At 42.1% G+C, this 18,756-nt stretch overlaps 1 protein-coding gene across 11 annotated transcripts in view; it reads right to left on the reverse strand.

The window, feature by feature from the left end:
- The window catches only part of ARVCF (ARVCF, delta catenin family member), a 287,342-nt gene that overhangs the window by 16,938 nt on the left and 251,648 nt on the right, over window positions 1-18,756 (reverse strand). For all 11 annotated transcript variants that reach the window (XM_026859522.1, XM_026859519.1, XM_026859513.1 and 8 more), the window contains 3 exons: window positions 3,210-3,337; window positions 2,102-2,252; window positions 546-738 (listed from right to left, as the gene is read on the reverse strand). In XM_026859522.1, the coding sequence (XP_026715323.1) occupies window positions 546-738; window positions 2,102-2,252; window positions 3,210-3,337 (472 nt within the window). The remainder of the gene's footprint in view (window positions 1-545; window positions 739-2,101; window positions 2,253-3,209; window positions 3,338-18,756) is intronic.

Consider the following 18,756-nt stretch of genomic DNA (forward strand, 5'->3'; position numbering starts at 1 on the left):
GCTCATGTCTAACTGGCTAAACTATATGAAAAAACTTTTCTCTAAAGCAGTCAGAACGCAGTTTTCAACAGAACTGCAAAGTGAAAATTTGTCCCTTAAAATTACCACCACCACCAGCCCTTCAGCCAGAAGGATTACTGCACATCATTAACCATTTTACTTAAACGAAACAGATTTCATCACTGGCACTCCAGGAATGGAACACTGCCACAGGAAAAAAGCCTCCCACGCTAAAAATAAAGATCATGGTTTCACTGCAAATGATGTCTGCTAAATGCATACATGGTGCTAAGATGTATCTGGTAAGGAGAGAGCATGTCTTAACATGACTGAAGTGACTACTCAATTAATTTTGGGTTTTTTTAATCAAGTAAACCTCTTAAAGGTGCTGACTGGTTTTACTGCATACATATTAACTGTTCTGAAATTAAAGGCTCTGAGAGGTTAGGATGCTTAAATACTTTCACAGAGCAAAAGCTGCTGTTCGTAGTGACATTTTCATTTTGCAGTGAGCTCTTAGCATTTTGCTTTCAACTGTCACTTACCTTGACTTGCTGATAGCCACCAGCTTCTGAATGCCCTGTGTCTGGATCAGAGACCTTGCATTTTCTGAGCTGTCAGTAATGATTTCATGGATAGTATTCAACACTGCAACCACTGTATCCTCTTCCAGGTTCTTTGCAGATCTCTGCTGCCTAGTGGGCAAATTTCTTACCAGCTCACCCATGGCATAACTACCTAGATAAGGGGAAGAGGTACCATTAGTCAGCCCTAATAATCATTCCAGCTTCCTATCCTGAATGATAAAACTCAAGGGTGTTTGCCTCATCGAAAAACTTCATACTGCACGTGTTTTGAACCTCAAGACTGTAACTTAACAGTGTATTTATCATTCATTATTTCAAGGTGATTGAGAGTTGATACCCAAGACAAAGTCCTTCATCATGAATGCTAAAAGTATTGAGGGGAAAGAAAAAAAGCAGTCTTATTGAGAATTTTACAGCCAGCATCTATCATACTTTCCAATGCCTGAGGCAAAAAGCATCCAGTAGCTGTTGCTAATGCCACATATTCATGCTAATACACGCACATGGCTTACTCAACTTAGCCTTGTAATGGGCCTTCTGGGGCAAGGTGTGCAGCCATGCATTTATTAACCTTCCCCCAACAAAGGTAAGAGTATTTCCTCCTGGGTGCCGTTAGCCTTCTCAGTGTATAGTACTAGAGAAAAAACAAGGAGTCCAGGGTTTATCACTCCCCAGTGTCTGTCTGTGCCATTTGCCTAGCTACACCTCTGAACTATTAAAAAAAGAACCTGATGTATTAAGGCAGAATCTTGCTGTTTGTTACTAGCTACTTCCATGATGGCCCTAAACACATGACCCATATTTCCTGGCCTGACAAGGTTATATTTTAAATCAAATACATCAGTTAAATACAGAGGCATCCAGAGGAAAACAACTCACAGCTGAATTTTTCAAGATTCCTGCTTATGGGCAGGCGAATGCTTATTCACCCCCTTGGATAGGGGCTAGTGAACACTGCTGAAGAACTAACTTGAAAAGTAAGTTGTTTGGTGTCCAGCTTCTAGAAGTACCTACCACACAGAAGTATGAGAAGTGAAAGAGGCAGCAAGAAAAAAGGAACAACTTTAAAACCCACTCTGCTTCCCTAAGTTAGCTCTGCATGCTAAGGGCAAGACCCCCACTCTAATCTAAACAGCAGGCCTAAGGAGCAATGTCTCTGTAACCACCATGTGTGACTAGGAGCACAAGCGTCATGTCAGCCAGGGCTAAGGAAGAGACAAGAAACCTCTTAACACACGCAATCCTCTGCACACCTACACATGTTCCCCTTTCCTGGAAAAACCTACATTTGTTTTTTCACCCAAGTTAGAGATTTCCCTCAACTTGTGGCTTGTTTGAATAGGCTGAAAATACAGTCTGAGATGACAGGCCTCCACTTGATGGCTACAAAGTAATCTTAAATAGCACGGATGGAAACTGCATACAAAACAAATCCTCAGCACAAGTGACAGAAAACGTGAGGTCTCTCAAGGGTATCCAAGATCCCAGTCTGGTTAGAAAAGTTCAGAAGATACCTATAAGATCTTTATTGCGACGATCCATGGAAAGGTTTCTCAGGGCAATTGACACAGCCCTCACAACCTTGTCGGAGTCGGACTGGAGCAGCTCCACAAGCACTGGTAAACCTCTCTCCTTCCGCACTGTTGCACGGATGTACGTGGACCACTGATCAGAACACACAAGGGAAAAGAAACAACACAAAAGTATTGTGAGTTTATATACTTGCCCTTTCCTTGCCCCTTGGCACTTCTTTCAGTGCTGTAATTCATTTTTTCCCTGCAAAGACTAGTTAGGCTGTGTGTGCTGATGCATCTATAACCTAACCCATCATTCAAGTTCATCAAGCACCAAGGAAGAAAGGATGTAAAAGTTCATCCTATTGCTTAGCAAGCTGCTGGGGAAAGAGGACAGAAATAGAAGGAAGGAGCATCATCCACCAGTGTCTGTTCTGTACACACTTACTGTGAAAACACATTCCTCTGGATTAGGAAAAAGGAGGTCATTCGGAGGGAACAGTAAAGCATCCAAGGCATCTGTTATCTTCTCTCACCTCCAATTTAATGCTTTTATTTGTTTCATGATTGATTTTAAAATAAACTGTATTCAAGACAGCTATGAACCACCACCCTGCTGATCCTCAGTCTGCCGATCAGTCCCAATTTGCCACACAGTTCTGGAAGTGGTCAGGCATACCTTTGAGAGAACTGCCTGATTAGTGCTGGGGATGCTTCAGAGGGGATATCAGAGGACACTTTGGAGTGCAGTTTCCTAAGCAATCTGAGAACCCAATCAATTAAGTATTCAGGACACTTAATCATCTAACAACAGGCTTTTCTGAATGGACAAAGCAACGGTTAAGTGGTTTAAGTAGTAAAACCTGCTCATGGTTAAATCGTCATAAGCTCAGTGACACTTCCACTACATAAACACCATCTGTCCAGAAGATGCAAAACATCTTAAGTGGGTAAATAAGATGGAAATAATTTCTTCGGAATCCCCACATCCTTCATTTTTAAAGGAGATGTAAATGCACGAAGTAACAGCACACTTATAATGGCACATAGCTTTGTTCTTTACTTACACAAAGGAAACAAAAGAGACTAAAGAGAAGACTGCACTCACAGTCCAGTTGCCAGCACTGAGATTCTGCAAAGCCCCTGCCGCAGCTTCCAGAGTGTTGAAGTTCTGACTTTCAGTGAGGATGGAGAGGTACAGTCGGACCACATCTGGCTGGTACAGTAATTCAAAGCCTGCAGGTGGGGAAAGAGGAAAACAGGAGCAAGGGAAGCAGAGAAGACAATGTATGAATAAACACATAATGCACCTTAATTTAATCACGTAAGAGAACAGTCAAGAGAAAGCTACACCACAGAAGAAGGGCTTCTGCCACATCCAGGACATTTTATCCACAGTTGTTGAAAATGGTGCACATGGGAACTCATGCACAGGACATTCACCTGGGCTGAAGGTCCCTTTGCTTGTCTTCATGTTGACAATTCTTTCTGAAATCTGTGCTATGTTATATACTGCCTAGCAGGCTGATTATATGCATGTAATAACAAGGTGACAATAAACAATTTTTGTCTGCAACAATCCTTACTTTGCATCTCTAGACTGAGTTGCAAATTCACCTTGCACTCCTGTTTTCATTCAAATCTATCTCAGTATCTTTACAGACACAAACAGGGCCAAAAAGAGCAAGCAAGCCACACAACCATATCAGCTACCCCCTTCTTACACCTAGGTCACAAAACAAAGATGCAAGACATCAAAGTGACTAGGATCCCCAGTGGGAAGGGGAAGGGAGAAATGCTGACTCCAAACACTATAAAGAAATACACCAGCATCATATCACATTGGGAGACTGTGACAGACACATAGGTTAACTAAATATCCCCAGAGACACTGTATCAGCTTCACAGTTTAAGCCCGACAGGAAGGAGAACTATTCCCAGCTCTACCATGGATCTCCTTTTGTGATGCTAACTGACAGTAGCATCCATGTCTTGACTTGCTCACCCATAGAATTAGGATTTATCTATCTACCCACATTAAAAAGGGAGTCTTAGGCAAGAAGTCCATCATTTCAAGTTGTAGCATATTTTGAAGCAATTTTTATCTATCTTTCTTCACTAAGTGTGGCACGACACACTGCACTGATTAGGGAAGAGCATGCAAGCATCCCGTTAAAGGACTTGCCAGACAAACACGACCTCAAAGGTCGGGCTGCTGTTCAGATTATGTGAACAAAAAACTAAATCCTCTGAAGTGTTTTGGTAGGAAGGCACAAGCCACCTAGGGTCAACACAGACTCATCTGCAGTCACTGTGGCTTGAAGATATTTCTGGAATGGTGGCTCTTGGGGTATCTGCAGTAAGTTCAGCAGGCACTACCTACGAAAGGATTTCTGGAAAAACATGACAAAAGAAAGCATAAAGGTGCAAATGAGCTTGGGCAAATACGAAATCTGAAGCTTGTTTTGAGCAGAATTTTTTTTTTATTATTTGTACACATGAAAAGCGTGTTTTTCACATATCAAGATGCTGTCCTAGAAATACAGCATATTTCAAAGCAAGTTTTCCACTAGCAAGACAAGAAACCTACAAACACAAATTACTTCCTCTCTTCAGTACTTTCTCCTCACCCATCTCTCATATACATATTTTTCAGCACATATCACAGATTATAATATTTCAGGCATCTCAGATCAAACCTAGAAGCAAGAAAACTTAACAATGCTTTCCTATCCTGGATAGGATATCCTATCAATTTTTTCTTTCAAAAATTCTCTGTTGCTAAAGGCTTTCTGAAATTAAAGCCTTACTTCTCAAATCTAATTGTTTTTTTTATATTTTTCATACTTGTTATTGCTGTGGGGCTATGTGAGTCAAGGTCTCAGAACTAAATACTTTAAACCTTGTATAACACTACCCTTAAACAAGCTAACCCCCTGGATACCCCTGGGGCTTGTTTATGCCATTGAAAGCAAGAAAACACACTTCATCTGTTTCTTTGCTCCATACCAAAAACCCGATCTATGCATGGGGTCCATAAGCTCTCATGTGCTGGCTCATACTTTCCCTGCTCAGCTTCTCACAGGCATCCCAGCACACTTGCATTCTTCTCAAACGACTGGATAGTTAACCTGCTCCATGTCTGTGACTGGTTTTAATGCCACCACTTGCTTGCTACATGACACCCTACAGCTATGTGCAAGCTGCAACAGATGGCAATCCCCGAAGGCATCCTGTGAATCCATACCACTTACTTTCCTCTTCTCTAATGTCCTCTTCTTGCATTGGGATCACTGCCCTCTATATTGAATGCGGAGAAAAACTGTAGTTACTTAATACATGAAGCATGAACACTTGCATAGCTTTTCTCCATTCCTTGAATAAGTTTGTGATTATCTGACTCCAATATGACCTTCATATCACCTTTTTCCTCTGCCACTTCAGAAGGTGAATTGGCAATCTAAGAACTGCTCAAGAAAAAACACTGCTGCCTGATAATCGTACAGTATTCCTTTCCTCAACACTAATACTTGAAAAATCTCTTAGGATAGCTTACTGGAATTTTGACACTGTTATCTTTTAAGGAAGCTTTGCTGAAATGTAAATCAGATCAGCAGAAGACATGAAGGCAGGTTCATTAACAGATAATATTCATACAGAACATTTACTGCTTCTGTATCTGAGCTCAGACTTGCCTGTGGTTAAATAGTGTGCAATTGTTCAGCTAGTCTTCTCCTCCAGCTTTGTTTTAAAGTGCCTAGTTATAATTTTGGCATACTTGGAAACAGTCCCACGTGTTCACCCTCTCCTGTTATTCAAGTGCACTTTCTGACAGTCTGTACTTTCCTTTTTTGGCTGGACACTCTTCCTTCTTTGCGGCACCTCACTGTATAAATACCAAGATGGAACAACCCTCTCACCTCTGCTTACCTCCTGTGGACAGAGCTGCATTCCAGTCACGCACCTCCCACCCGCTTTCTGTCATTACTTCTCTTCATGCATGAAAGCCTCTCCTTTTTCCTCCTTACTAATGTAAGAGCATCTCAAAAATGTCTTCACCTTTTCTCTTCAATAATGTACAGCATTTCCTCTACCAATTACCAGCACATTCCTGCTTTGGGGCACAATCCCTTAGCCAGTTTGGTGAATGATTCCCACCTTACTCCACACATCCCCACTTTCCAACTATATTTATGCCTCTGTCTTATCAGCACCTGTTTTATACAGAGTTAGCAAGTGCTACACACCATATATGAAACTCTGTCCTCCCGGATGTCTCCCCTGCTCCCCTCAACTGCTGCATGAGCTCGATGATGCCAGAAAAAGGCAGGCAGGAGTTGCTAAAACAAAGTATTATGAATGCCCCTCATGGATGGCTGCTCATTAGCAGAGATGAGAACCTAATAGCAAGAAAGTTACTGCTGCACCGGAGGGTTTTTCCCTCATTGACAGCAAGCTGACACTTTTCATAAGCATTATAGTCCCTTAAAAGGAAACAAACAAGTTTTATATTTTCTCCATCTGCCTCCTGTCCTAATGAATCCAGCTCTGCTATTTATAGGATGCAATTTGTCTGAATTATTAAAAATTTCCTTCCAGTGTTGCGTGGAGGCCTTGCACATTTTTCCATGAAGCGCTTCAAGCACGTTCCTGGGAAGCACAGCTGGTCTCACCTCCATTAAGCACCTGCTTCTCTTCAAAACTGATTTCCTTAATTTCAAGATCATCTTAATTATTTTTTCAGGTAATGCTACTTTTGTGCAATACATGGCTAATTGCTTATATCCATTTTTTAAATGGAAAAGAGAAAAGAGGGTCATTAGCAATAGACAATACATCAAATGAGGAAAACATCCACTGCTTTTCTTTTTCTTTAAAAAGCTGTTTTAATTATAGCCCAGATCCAGCACTGGCCTTAAAAATATAATTTCTCCTGGAATAAATGAGACTTTTCCATTGGTTATGGATTTGTGCTAAGTTGCAATCTCTACACTGTTTCCTCCTACAAAAGCTCAGGGATAAGTCATTTATTGCTTTTATTCATTGCAGAAAGCAAACAAGTTCACTACATTAGCTTTTGCCTTTTAGAAAAACGGGAAAATGCCTCGGACACCAATGTCCTTGTGAGCATCAGGCATTTTGCAGCATCTAAGCATTAGCTGGGGGGAATGGTACAAATGTGTATACACAGGAAGATCTTCCACATTAGACTCATCTTCACCAACATGCTGTAGTCTCATCTTTCTGAAAAAAAGCAAGATGAGCTTCTTTGCAGCAGAGTTGCTCAAAATTGGTAAATGGATTAGTTCTGTGTGAAGTTCATGCTACCAGGAGGTGCCAAGTGGATTATCCTTTATTTGCCCGCAGAACAGTGACAGCACAGACAGCAATTTCAATCCTGAATAGAAAACACCTGAGGAATTAACTGGGTCTTATTAGCCATCTCAATCCATTCCACCCTCAGTCCCTATGCTGAGAATGATGCAGCAGTTCCTGGATTATCTCCTCCACAAACCTATTTGCTTTCATCTTGGCAATGCTGATCCTGTGCCTATACTTAGCTACATTCTGGCACTAACACAAAATACTGCACCAGGTGCCTATCTCTGATACGCCAGCTTAATCCCAAATTCGGACAACTCTCTTTGGAGCAAGGTTGCCAGATCTGATCCCCTTCACCACCCATTCCATTCAAGATTTATTCTCCTCCTACAGGCATGGGAAATTACATACATGTGGATACTGGTCAGATGAGGGTTCTCCTACTGCTGTAGCAGAAACGTGCTGCTTCATTTTCTATCCATACAAAAACTCTGCGTTGCTGTTTAAAATGAGAGGCAAACTTCATATGAAGCTGGAAGGATGCTGGCAACACTGTAGGAAAATTGAAAAAAACCCCCACCCTCAAACACTAAAATGAACTCTGAGAGCTACCGGTTCTTGCAGTATTCCTAGACATGTTTACATTAGTGTTTCAGACCATTTTTGAAGCAAATTTCCTACTTAACACTTTGGTTCCCAACACAGAACTTGCAGCACTACCTGGACTCCTGAGATGGCACTGAACCAAGAGATGCACTCCAGGACCGCACCGAGCATGTGCCGACCAGGAATGGGGAAGTTCAAGGGCTGATCTGCTTGTCCTGAGCCACATCCACTGTGCTGGCCAATTCCAAGCACAAGATGTGGCAGCTACCGGCAGATGGAGCGAGAGGAGCCCAAACTGCAACTTCTCTGCAAGGTCATATACTAACAGACTTTGTAGAATAAGAAAGCAGCTCCCTCAGCAACTAGGAAGCTATGAGCCAAAAGAAGAAGAAGAAGGAAAAAAAAAAAAAGCGAGAGAGAAAAAAAGTAGTAAAGAATCATGTCAGTAAAAAACCGAACAATTTGATTCTGCAAGAAAAAAACCCTCCACAGATCTTGGACTCCTGCCCTCTGCCGACAACAGGCTGGTAACTTAATTACAGCCTGTGTAGCTCATTGTTTGCAAGTTAAACAGTTGTAAAGCAGAGTTCAGAATTATTTGCTGCAGAAATGTTTTCAGAACATGTAAGCAGCAAATCAGTGTGGCAGTTCAACCCCCTCCTTCCCGGAATGCCTCACCCCGCAGTATGGTTTTATAGTAGATTATGTGAAAAACCCCACAGAAGGCCAGGGGGAGGCAGCTGGTTACTTTTATAAAAACAGTAATCAGATCCTTAAAAAAACCCGACCCATCAGCTCCATTCCATCTGTATGCTGTGCTTCAGCACCCGGTGCACAAAGCAGCTTGAATGCCAACATAAACTTGCAAGATTCTTCTAATTGAAAGGCTTAACAGCAGCGAAAACGCAGCCAGCTCCAACAGAGCCAAATGCCTGGCATAATCGATCGAGAATGCAGCTCGATGCAGATACATGTAGAATACTGAGTGTCATATAACAGAGACATAGCAAACTTCTGCAATGAACAAATAAGAAATAATAGGTGGAAAGTTCTGAATAGTCCCTATAGCTTTCACTTCAAGGTACAGTACAATCAGGACAGGCATTACACTTACTGCAGAGATTCAATCACGAATGCAGCATCCACCACTGAGCAGGAGCTCTGAACACAGACAGAACAGCCTCTGAATAGAATTGAAAAGAACAACCAGAATAATATGGGACACACCAGACTCAAGTCAGGCTTGAGGGAATGTTTAAGAGGAGTTTCTTCCATTTAGAAAATGAACACCATAGTGTGACCTTTCCAACTAATCCACTAAACCACACAAATTCTAAAATTACGTAAACTCGTCCCAGATTGCCATGTATTCCCACAACGAAAGAAGCAATGGCATGCTAGTCAAAAAGGGAAGCAAGCAGCCCCCCACCCCAAAGGCTCTAACAGAAATGTTACCAGCACTACCAAGAGTGAAGGTATGCAAAAAAACAACACAAGGAGCTAGGCTGACTGCAGGGAAGGCAGGAAGACAGCAAAGAAAGGAAATGGGAGGGCAAGGCAGTGCAGGAGAAGTAAGGATGCCTGGGAAAGCAAACGGTCTTTTGCTATTTCTATTATTCTTTATGTTTTCCAAGCTCCACAAGCTGTCATCAAAGTAACTTCTCTTACAGAGAGTGCTTTGTAAGAGGTTGGTTATATTCCACTTCATATCCAAAGAATATGCAATTCAACAAAGAGATGGCTCAATTAAACACAACCCATTTTGACCTTGTGAGTTCCAGCACTTCTGATTTCTGTGAACAGACATTTTAAAGCTAATACAATCTTCCCTTTCCAAAGGACCCGCAAGCTATTTCTCCCAACAGCGTTTGACACACCGCCCAATAACAAAGGCTTTTTTCAAGCATATGCAGCTAAGTCTCTTGGCAACTGGAGATGTTCCATTAACAACCTTCCCTCCTCTGTTCACTAATCAGTAGCGAAGGCTCTGGAGGACCAATACTTAATAAGGATCTGAAAGCCGCTGCAGACAACTAGAGCACTACCCAAGCTACTAGTTCAGAAGTGGAATGCGCTGTCCCGGCAGGCCTGCTACTGAAGGGCAGGACATACCTGGCAGCCAGGCTGATGCAGAGAAGGGAGAGTTGCTAAAAGTCTCCACAGAAAGGGAGGGGCCATGTGGGTGAAGTGCAGCACAGTTAAGCATTTGTAGGTGACCTTCAGCAGTGTTTTTTGTTTAGAGAAATACTATTGTTAAAAGTAGCAATGCTTTGGACCCAAATTTAACAGCAAGCCCTTTGGCTGAAGGATTAAATTGGATGGTTCATGTAAATAGCTTCCTTTACCCCAATCCCAGAAGACTTGCATCTGACCATGGAGACTTTAAGTACAGTACATTAAATGTTAATACTTGCTTTCTTGCCAGGTTCTCTGATCCAAAGTTATTTTTATTTACTTCACAGTGATAACTGAATGCATTTTCTTTTAAAGGGAACAGGACAATCATGTTATTCCAAAAGCAATTCCATTCTGAAATGCAATTTATACCTAAAAATCAAACGTTAAATAACATTCTCTCCCTCTTACATACACAAAGCACCCATTGGAGTCTCTGCTTTGTGAACTACACATCAAACAGGATCTGTCTGGAAGTGCAGGTTCCCCCTTTCCCATAACCAGCTTACCACAGTATTTACAAGCTCCCAGAACACACTCCAGGCCCTGCATCGCCACTGCAAAATCTCAAAATGGGACTTGGTTCAAAAGCCTGGCTCACGTACACAAGTCAATAGGAAACTACTTTGCAGCAAAAGTCTGCCAGCTCTGCAGGGTTTCACGGTGTGACATTGCCAGCCCTGCAAGGGTACCCTACTCCTGGTAGCTCAAACGCACCTGGAACTCTAAACCAGGGGTGAACACTCTCCACTCTCTTGCCCTGGGAAATTTTGCGTCTGTGGTAGTCTTACGGATTGTCCCTTACTCTTGTCTCAACCACGACAGTATTTTAAGACAAAAGACAGATTAGGTCTATCAGGCTGGTGATCTCACTGACAGCAGATCAATATGCCAGGAGAGCAGCGATGCAAATGCTTCTAGATGCAGGCAATCTTGCCTGCTGCCTCCAGGGAAGCTTCTTTCTGAAGCTTCAGGTTGGACACATGCCTCTAACAGCTGATACCAAAAGGACACTGGGCACAGTGATGATGCCATTGCACTGGGGACTTCTTAAACAGACAGCAATTCGGCCCACGCACACAAGATCAGTACCCAAGAGTGTCATCGATTATGTTGTGTTTCCCTGGGAGAGAAAACCTGAATTTCCAGATGCTGTCTGCTGTATAACAGGAATATTAGAACAACAGTTGACAGGGCCAAATGTCCATGCTTATTCTTTTAGATCTCAGTGCTGCTGCTTCTACTGTTGACCACGGGTGCTTCTGACATGTCTGTTCCTGTCTCTGCAAGGGTCCAAAATTACTGACCTGTTTTCTTTCTCCTCTCTGAAAGGACCTCGATGTTAGAGCATGGTGACCACTCACATGCCCTGAGTGCCTCCTTGTTCATGGCACCAAACAGCTCTATTTTGTCACCCCTCCTTTTCAGTCACATACAGCAATTCCAAGGACTGCACAATCCACACTAGAAATAGGAGTATTGCCCAGCCTGTCTGGCTTCCAGCATTTGGCCCATTTACACCAGTAGGAAATGCAGAAGCTCAGGGAAGTGTCAAATGACTGTAACCTCAGGTGTTAATTCAGAGCTGCAACCACAAGCCAAGAACGTGTGAGGATGCCACAACAATCCCAAATCCATAGCACAGCCAAATATCATTCCCTATGTGCAACTCTGGAAAGATGCAGTAATGAGGTGACACTACAGAAAGCCTCATTCGATAAAAGCAGGTGTGAAGATGGACCTCTCTTCTTCATGGGGAAAGCTTTTCAATGGAGAAATCTCTAGGCTGGAACTTGCTTACTCTCTGCCTTGGTAGGGCTTGAATTCACTGCTTTTTGGAGCATATTGCAAGCCTTTTCCATTTAGCTAAGCTTTCCCAAAGGAACAAAAGAGAGACGGCTGGCAAAGCTAATGAGGATTGGGAACTTGAGGAAAATTATTACTTTTCACATTATATAAACAAATGTGTTTTTACAACTGTACATTCATGTATATATGCCAGAACATGTGTGTTTTCAGGGACTTTTCCTTAAACTGAAAAAAAATCAAAACGAGGTAAAACCATTTTCCTTACATATACAGCTCAGAAAAGCATGCTGCTGCTTTTCTGATGATAGCTGCTATGTGATGGAGCTGAACAGACCTGAGATCCCAGACAGGGTCTTTTCACTGCCATTACTAGTGCAAATGTCTAATTGAGCAGCCCAACCTTCAGAAGGTTTGAGTTTACTGTATAAAACGTGTTTATTAAAGAGAGATACTGAGTGATTCCCTGAAGGAAAGCCCATTAAAAAACAACAACAAAAAAAGAAATCACACCACAGCTATGTCCAATAATAAAATACAATGTGTTGCTGTTAGTATCTTATCAACAAGTCCAACAGCCTCATAACACAAAAATGTCTCAGAACTAGAGTCATCACTGAAAATCAATAGCACTGTTAAGGGACTCTTTCCTTCAACTTGTGGCTGCCTGGACCTACCATTTTCTTTCCTGTGGTCTTTTGTGTGTGTTTAACTAAGGATCATGTGTTCCAAATTGCCATTTTTTGGCCTCAAGCCCCTGTAAAACTCAGCTTTGCAGTTCCAGATGCCAATCAGCTGCTTTGACTCCAGGAAGCTAATGAGCTTTTAGCTTCCTCCCAGCTCAGTAGTAGAAACCTGTCTGCAGAGAAAAGCTTACTGCAAAAGGAATCATGCATTAGAGTCCTTGGCTCCAGATGCCACTTAAGTACATTTATTTTATTAAAAAGATTCTGACATTATTCAGAACTGTTTAGATGTTGAACAGCTTTATAAACTTACTGTCAGAAAACCCTAGCAAGTAGAGAAGCATAGAAAGGGAGAAGAAATACTACAGAAGATAGCTGCATAGCTAAATATGAAAGTCTACATGGCAATTCTTGTAGTTAAAGTATCCACGCACTCCCAGACATTAAGTACCAAGTTATGCAAGAAAAGGGGAAAAAGCACAGAACACTCTTTCTTACCTCTTAAGTATTTTCTTTCCCAAGAGAGATTGTATGAAATGCACTGGATCATGAGGCTGGGTACAGTCCCACTAGGTGCCCTCACCGCTGTATGACTTATATTGGACATAGTAGGCCAGTAAATCAAAGCCTGTAAGGGGCTGTGGAGTGGAAGAGTGCCACAGTGCTAACAGGGCAAAGCTGTCAGAGCACCAGGTGGGAAGCAGCTGCCACAACTGGAGAGCTCTGTGCTTACCCACCCACAGGGTGGTACTGCAGAGCTGGCAGCTAAGGAAAGGCAGCAGGCAGCAATTTTGGCAGCCTGGCTGGTGTCGGGGAGTGTCAGGGGGGTGACCGCAACAAGCAGCCACTGCTTTGCCTGGATGCAGCAGCCAGGCTCCTCCAGACCTCCATGGATGCTATTTCTCTCCAGCAGGCCTGTGGGGAGTCAGGGTGTGTGGGGACCCACAGCACCTTGTGGGACCAGCCCTTTCTGCCTTTACACACTGGCCTGCTGGCACTGAATCTTAACCAGCAAGGCAAAATCCAAATCCTCCAATCACACAGGAATTTACAGAAAGAGGATTGTTTTGTCAGGTATGGGACTGTGGGGGTTTCCACTGACTGCACTTCAAAACACCGTCCCGCTGCTGAGGGACTTTCTGCTCTGGTTTGCAAGCCCACATGCTCCTGACAAGCGTTTGGATATATCAGCAATGGGCGCTGCTTAGAGCTGCACAGACAAGGATCGACAGACAGTATTTCCACTCGGGCTGGCACCTGTCAGGTTCTCCCCTTCGCAGCCTGTCTGAGTTTCATTTTCAGTGCCAAGGAAAAAACAACTTTGAGATAAAAGCTAAATCTTTCAGAGCTCATGCACACTGAACTACACTTGGAAGCCAATTTGAAAACTTCTTTCTGGGTTACTCATGCTTCACCAGGTCTGCTTATACTTCCACTTCTCATCATGATTTTTATATAAAATCTCATAAATGGTCACAAGCCATTACACAGGTATTTGGTTATTTATATCAATACCGTTGCTTGTTAGAGGCCTGTCTGCTTAATGCGGTGAAGGCAGCAGAACTCCGCAGTTTGACTTCCTCAGGTAAGACTGTCTGTTCTCCAGTGGATCTACCTTCACAGAAACATCAAATACTTCAAAATACCTCCCAATAGGAAGAAAATACTCCGATATAAACAACTAATCTTTTGGGGGGAAAGGTTATACAGAATCCGAGCTGAGAAGAAGCTAGCAGGTCCAGTCTCAGCCTAGAGAAATGAAAGATCAGTGACTCCTAATCACCAGAACTGATACCGTAAATCTCTTTGGTCCATTATAAGCAGAGTCCTGCAATCTTGCCTTTATAAGCATTTTATAAGTAAGTGCCATGTGGAAATACTCCCTCACATTATTAAATAATTTATTATACACCAACCCAAACACTTCCTCCAATCCTGTTTGTGTCCTGAAATTGCTAATTAATTCCTGCGACGGCTTCCGAAGTCAAAAGTGTGTTTCAATTCCTCTCTCCATTTCATGAAAACCGCCACATGCGCCCAACAGCAGCCCAGTGCCTCTAATCTGTCTCAATTTGCAGTCACTGTGCTGCTGTCAGGCAATTCAAGTATCTCCCAAGCATCCAAGAAAAAGAATTTCATGTTTTCAATGTCAAATAAATGTCAGGCCAGAGTGGAAGCAGCACGAACAGAAGGTTTTCTTCAACTCCTCTAACAAAAAATGGACCTTGCAGCCCAGGTTTTCAAGGCACGTTATTTGGGTACTTAATTCTCATGGATTCCAGCATAAGCTAGAAACCTTACTGCCTTCAAACAGAGACTTTCCATCCATCCTCAAAGCACCATATCCAGGCAGGAACTACATATGGTGAGAGGCAAGAGAAGATGCTGCTGCTCATCCCTCATTTGAATGCACTAGGACGTAGTACATTGAAGGCATGGAGCAAAGAGGCACTGTCTTCCGTTCTGCCAATCATTCTCTGCAGCTTTTTAGAAAAACAAGAAAATTTCTATTAAATATAAACATGTCTGCTGTTTGATGTGCTGACTGAGTATCTGATAATCACAGGCAGAACTGACACAAAATGAGGTTTGGCCACAGAACTACAGGTTTCCTGGAAACACGGATCTTGCTATAAAACTTAAATTTGGATGAAAATGTGAGATAAGACAACATGATCTGGAGAGAAGTAGCTCTCTGAAGCCCTAGTGGGCCAAACACACACACATTTTAAAACCACAGGTAAATCTATTTGCAAGATTAAAAAAAAAAAAAAAAAAAAAAAAAAAAATTAGTTGAAATGAATAAAAGAAACAGAGACGTTTTCCAAGAGACAACTGGGGAACATTACACAGCATCCAACTGTAGCCTGGCCTCATCTTTACCATCCTACAGGAATGGCACACATTCACAAACCACCAGAAAGTCATATAAGAAATTTCACAACAAAGTCACTGCAGACACTACCTCAAAGCAACTCTGACAGCTTCTTTGAAACCACTTCATCACAGTTAAAATAGTGAAAAGATCCCTAACCCGACAGCCACTTCGTTTAGGACAGTTTTCAATTTCAATGCAGTTTTCTTATGGCAATATTATGCAATTAAAAATTGATCTTACACCTACCCGTGTAAAAGATTCTAATCAGAAGCTGACATTTACTGTGGAGGTTGTTCATGCCTATAGAAAACTTTAAAAAGGTCAGTGCAAGTGTAAATAAGGTGAAATACTTCCTCAAGAGTATCAAAATTTCCATCATGTTACAACCTATACCCATTTCTAATCATTCATACATGCAAGGCACTGTTATGAATGCCTCAATGGCTTCTCATGGGCCACCTGAGTCCGTAGCTGGATCTAGAAATAGGGCTCCAGGCTGCCGTGAAAGGACTGGCACCAAATTTCAAGTGTTTCGGAAAAGCTGGGATCCGGCCACACAGAAAACTGCCAATCCAGTTTAATTTCAATGGGTTCAGTCCCAGCATTGCTTTCAACAAGCAGGTATGCAGGATTTAGAAAGGACCTGCTCGTTAGGATTTAACCATTAAGCAAAACCTTGCAGAACGGCCTAAATCTAAGTCACACATGCCTTTACCGAGTCTTAAGTTTTAGACACTAGCACTAACTTGAAAGGAAGTGCTCTCCTGGAAGCAGCTCTCGTTTAACTGAATACATGGGATTAGGTCTCATGCTCCTAACACCGACACTTTCTCATTCTCTGAGAAATCCCAAACACTCTGCAATGCAACTAACACCTCAGTCATCCCTGACATTTCTCATCTCTCCTCTTACACATCTGCGAGTTGCCTTTTGTGCTTTGCAGTGATCACTAGCACGTTTTATGACTCAATGCACAAAGCATCCCCAAAAGGGGAGTAGGAAACCTGCATCTGCAAGGAATGCAGACTTCCAATTTCCTAAGTGTTTAAAGGTCATTGGGGACACTCCACTTAGGGCAGAACATTTCTGTAGCTCTTACTCTTGTCCCCTCATATTATGAATAAGTCTTTGGAGATGCTTTTCTTTCTCATCATTTTGAAGTTCTCAGCAGGGCAAGATGCAATCATATGCTCAATCAGGATTACAGATTTGATGGTTGTGATTTTACAGGTCTCCAAACAAAACTCATTAAATATTCTTCCTGGGCTTGTATGAGAGGGATAAAAAGAACTGATGTTTCCAAATGGAGTAGTCTTGGTACTTGGCTTGTTAGCATGAGCCAGAAAGAAATATACTGCATTAGGAATCAGAAAACCTCATCTCTGTTCCCAGCTCTGCCACTGAAATGCCGTGTCACTGCACAACTCACTTCAGCAGCCCGTGTCCCCCTTTTCCCTCCCACACTACCTCTTCTAGACTTGGCCTGTTCAAGTAGACTGTCACAGTGTGTCAGGTACTTGCACTTTACTGAGGTTACTGGTAAAAGAGAATATGAAGTTGTTCTAAATGTTTCCTACAAAAGCAACAATATGTTCAGTAAAGTAAGGATACCGTAAGGCATGCAAAACAGGACTGATCTGGACATGAGGTAGAAGGATTGCTCTTTGCATATCCTTCCAGATAAACCTGAATCACAGTCTGTTCCTGAACAGACAATTAATGTTTCGTGCTATTACAGACTTCCAGTTTTCCCTGTGACCAAGACACAGAAAATTCGAGGCTGAAACTAATGGTCTGAGAGGCCACAATAAAAACGCTTTCCTTTCTACCACACACTGATCAACATTCATACTGATCACCTGTAAATGCCTGGGTCAGCAATTAAGCCCTCAGTGGGTTCAGAGCAATGAACAGTTGGATTGACATTGCTTTCTAAACCATGCAGAGGTAAGGTTTCCCCGCCTCCAGTTGACAGGTAAATTTAAGCGTCTGCTTTACAATGTAAAATGCCTGCCTCCCAGTTCAAGGTCATTTTTCTTCAATCCACAGTTAGAGGTATATGGCACATTAAGTCATATCATTCCCCTGTCATGTTGGCGAAGGGGGGAGCTTTTAAGCCTGTGCAGAGTACTCAGGGTTATAGAAATAAATTTGGCTTTATATAGCAGCTTTCACATTCAAGATCTCAAAGTGGTTTACAAAGTAATGAGTCAGATAATAGGACTGCAGCAGCTGTGTAGGTAAACACACTAGAAATTAATGCTGAGAAAACAAAAGTCTTAATTTTTTGATTCTCTTCATTTGCCTTTCTGCAAAATGTGACTGCAGCTTCAGTCTGACTAATGAGCATCAGTGGCTTCTGCAATTTAGAATACACAGGTTATTTGACATTCCCGTTTAATTTTCAGATTAACTCCATGATTAAAGCTCTCCATTAACTATAATAAATACTGTTCAAGCAAAAGGGAAAAAATGCTAGACACCTTACTGCACGTACCTCCCCTGTCTTGGCTGCGTTATAAGAAATGCCTCCTTGCCTGATCTCTAGTATATCAATTTGTTCAGAATCACACAACTATTTCATTTTTACTCCCCTTTCTCTCCCCCATCATTAGCTGTTATAAGCAGACCCTCAGAGATTGATGAACGTAGTGCTGTGAGGACTCTGTGGTTTACTGTGCTAGAACCAGAGAAAGCATGCACCGTAAGTAAAAATATATTTGTCTTTAAAAAAAAGCCATACCTTGGGGGAAAAAAATAGCAATAATAATTAAAAAAAAAAAAAAAAAAAAAAAAAAAAAAAAAAAGATGCACTTCGCATGTATGTGCCTTTCCAGGTTCCACGGGCAAATGGGTGCTCTCATTCCTCTTCCAGAGTCATCTAGCTAGCTGTCATGGATTAAGTTGTTTTGTAAAAACCTTGTCCCTAAAAAAGTGTGCTGATTTTTTCAGACAGACTTTCTTTGGCTGACTTTGTAATCAGTTAACAAGAGTCACATAGAACAACTAGGTTGAAAGAGTGTGGGCCAGCTTCCTGCTCAAAGCAGGCTCAATGCTGAATTCAAAGTTATTTATGCCTTTGTCCACTCAGGTCTTGAAACCCTTCAATGATAGAGAACCCTTCAAAATCTGGGGAACCTGTTTCAATGCTTAATTACGGGGCATTAGCCTGCATTTTTGTG

The sequence above is a fragment of the Athene cunicularia genome (genome assembly GCF_003259725.1).
Source record: "Athene cunicularia isolate RWA chromosome 15 unlocalized genomic scaffold, athCun1 chr15_part1, whole genome shotgun sequence".
Classification (NCBI taxonomy): domain Eukaryota; kingdom Metazoa; phylum Chordata; class Aves; order Strigiformes; family Strigidae; genus Athene; species Athene cunicularia.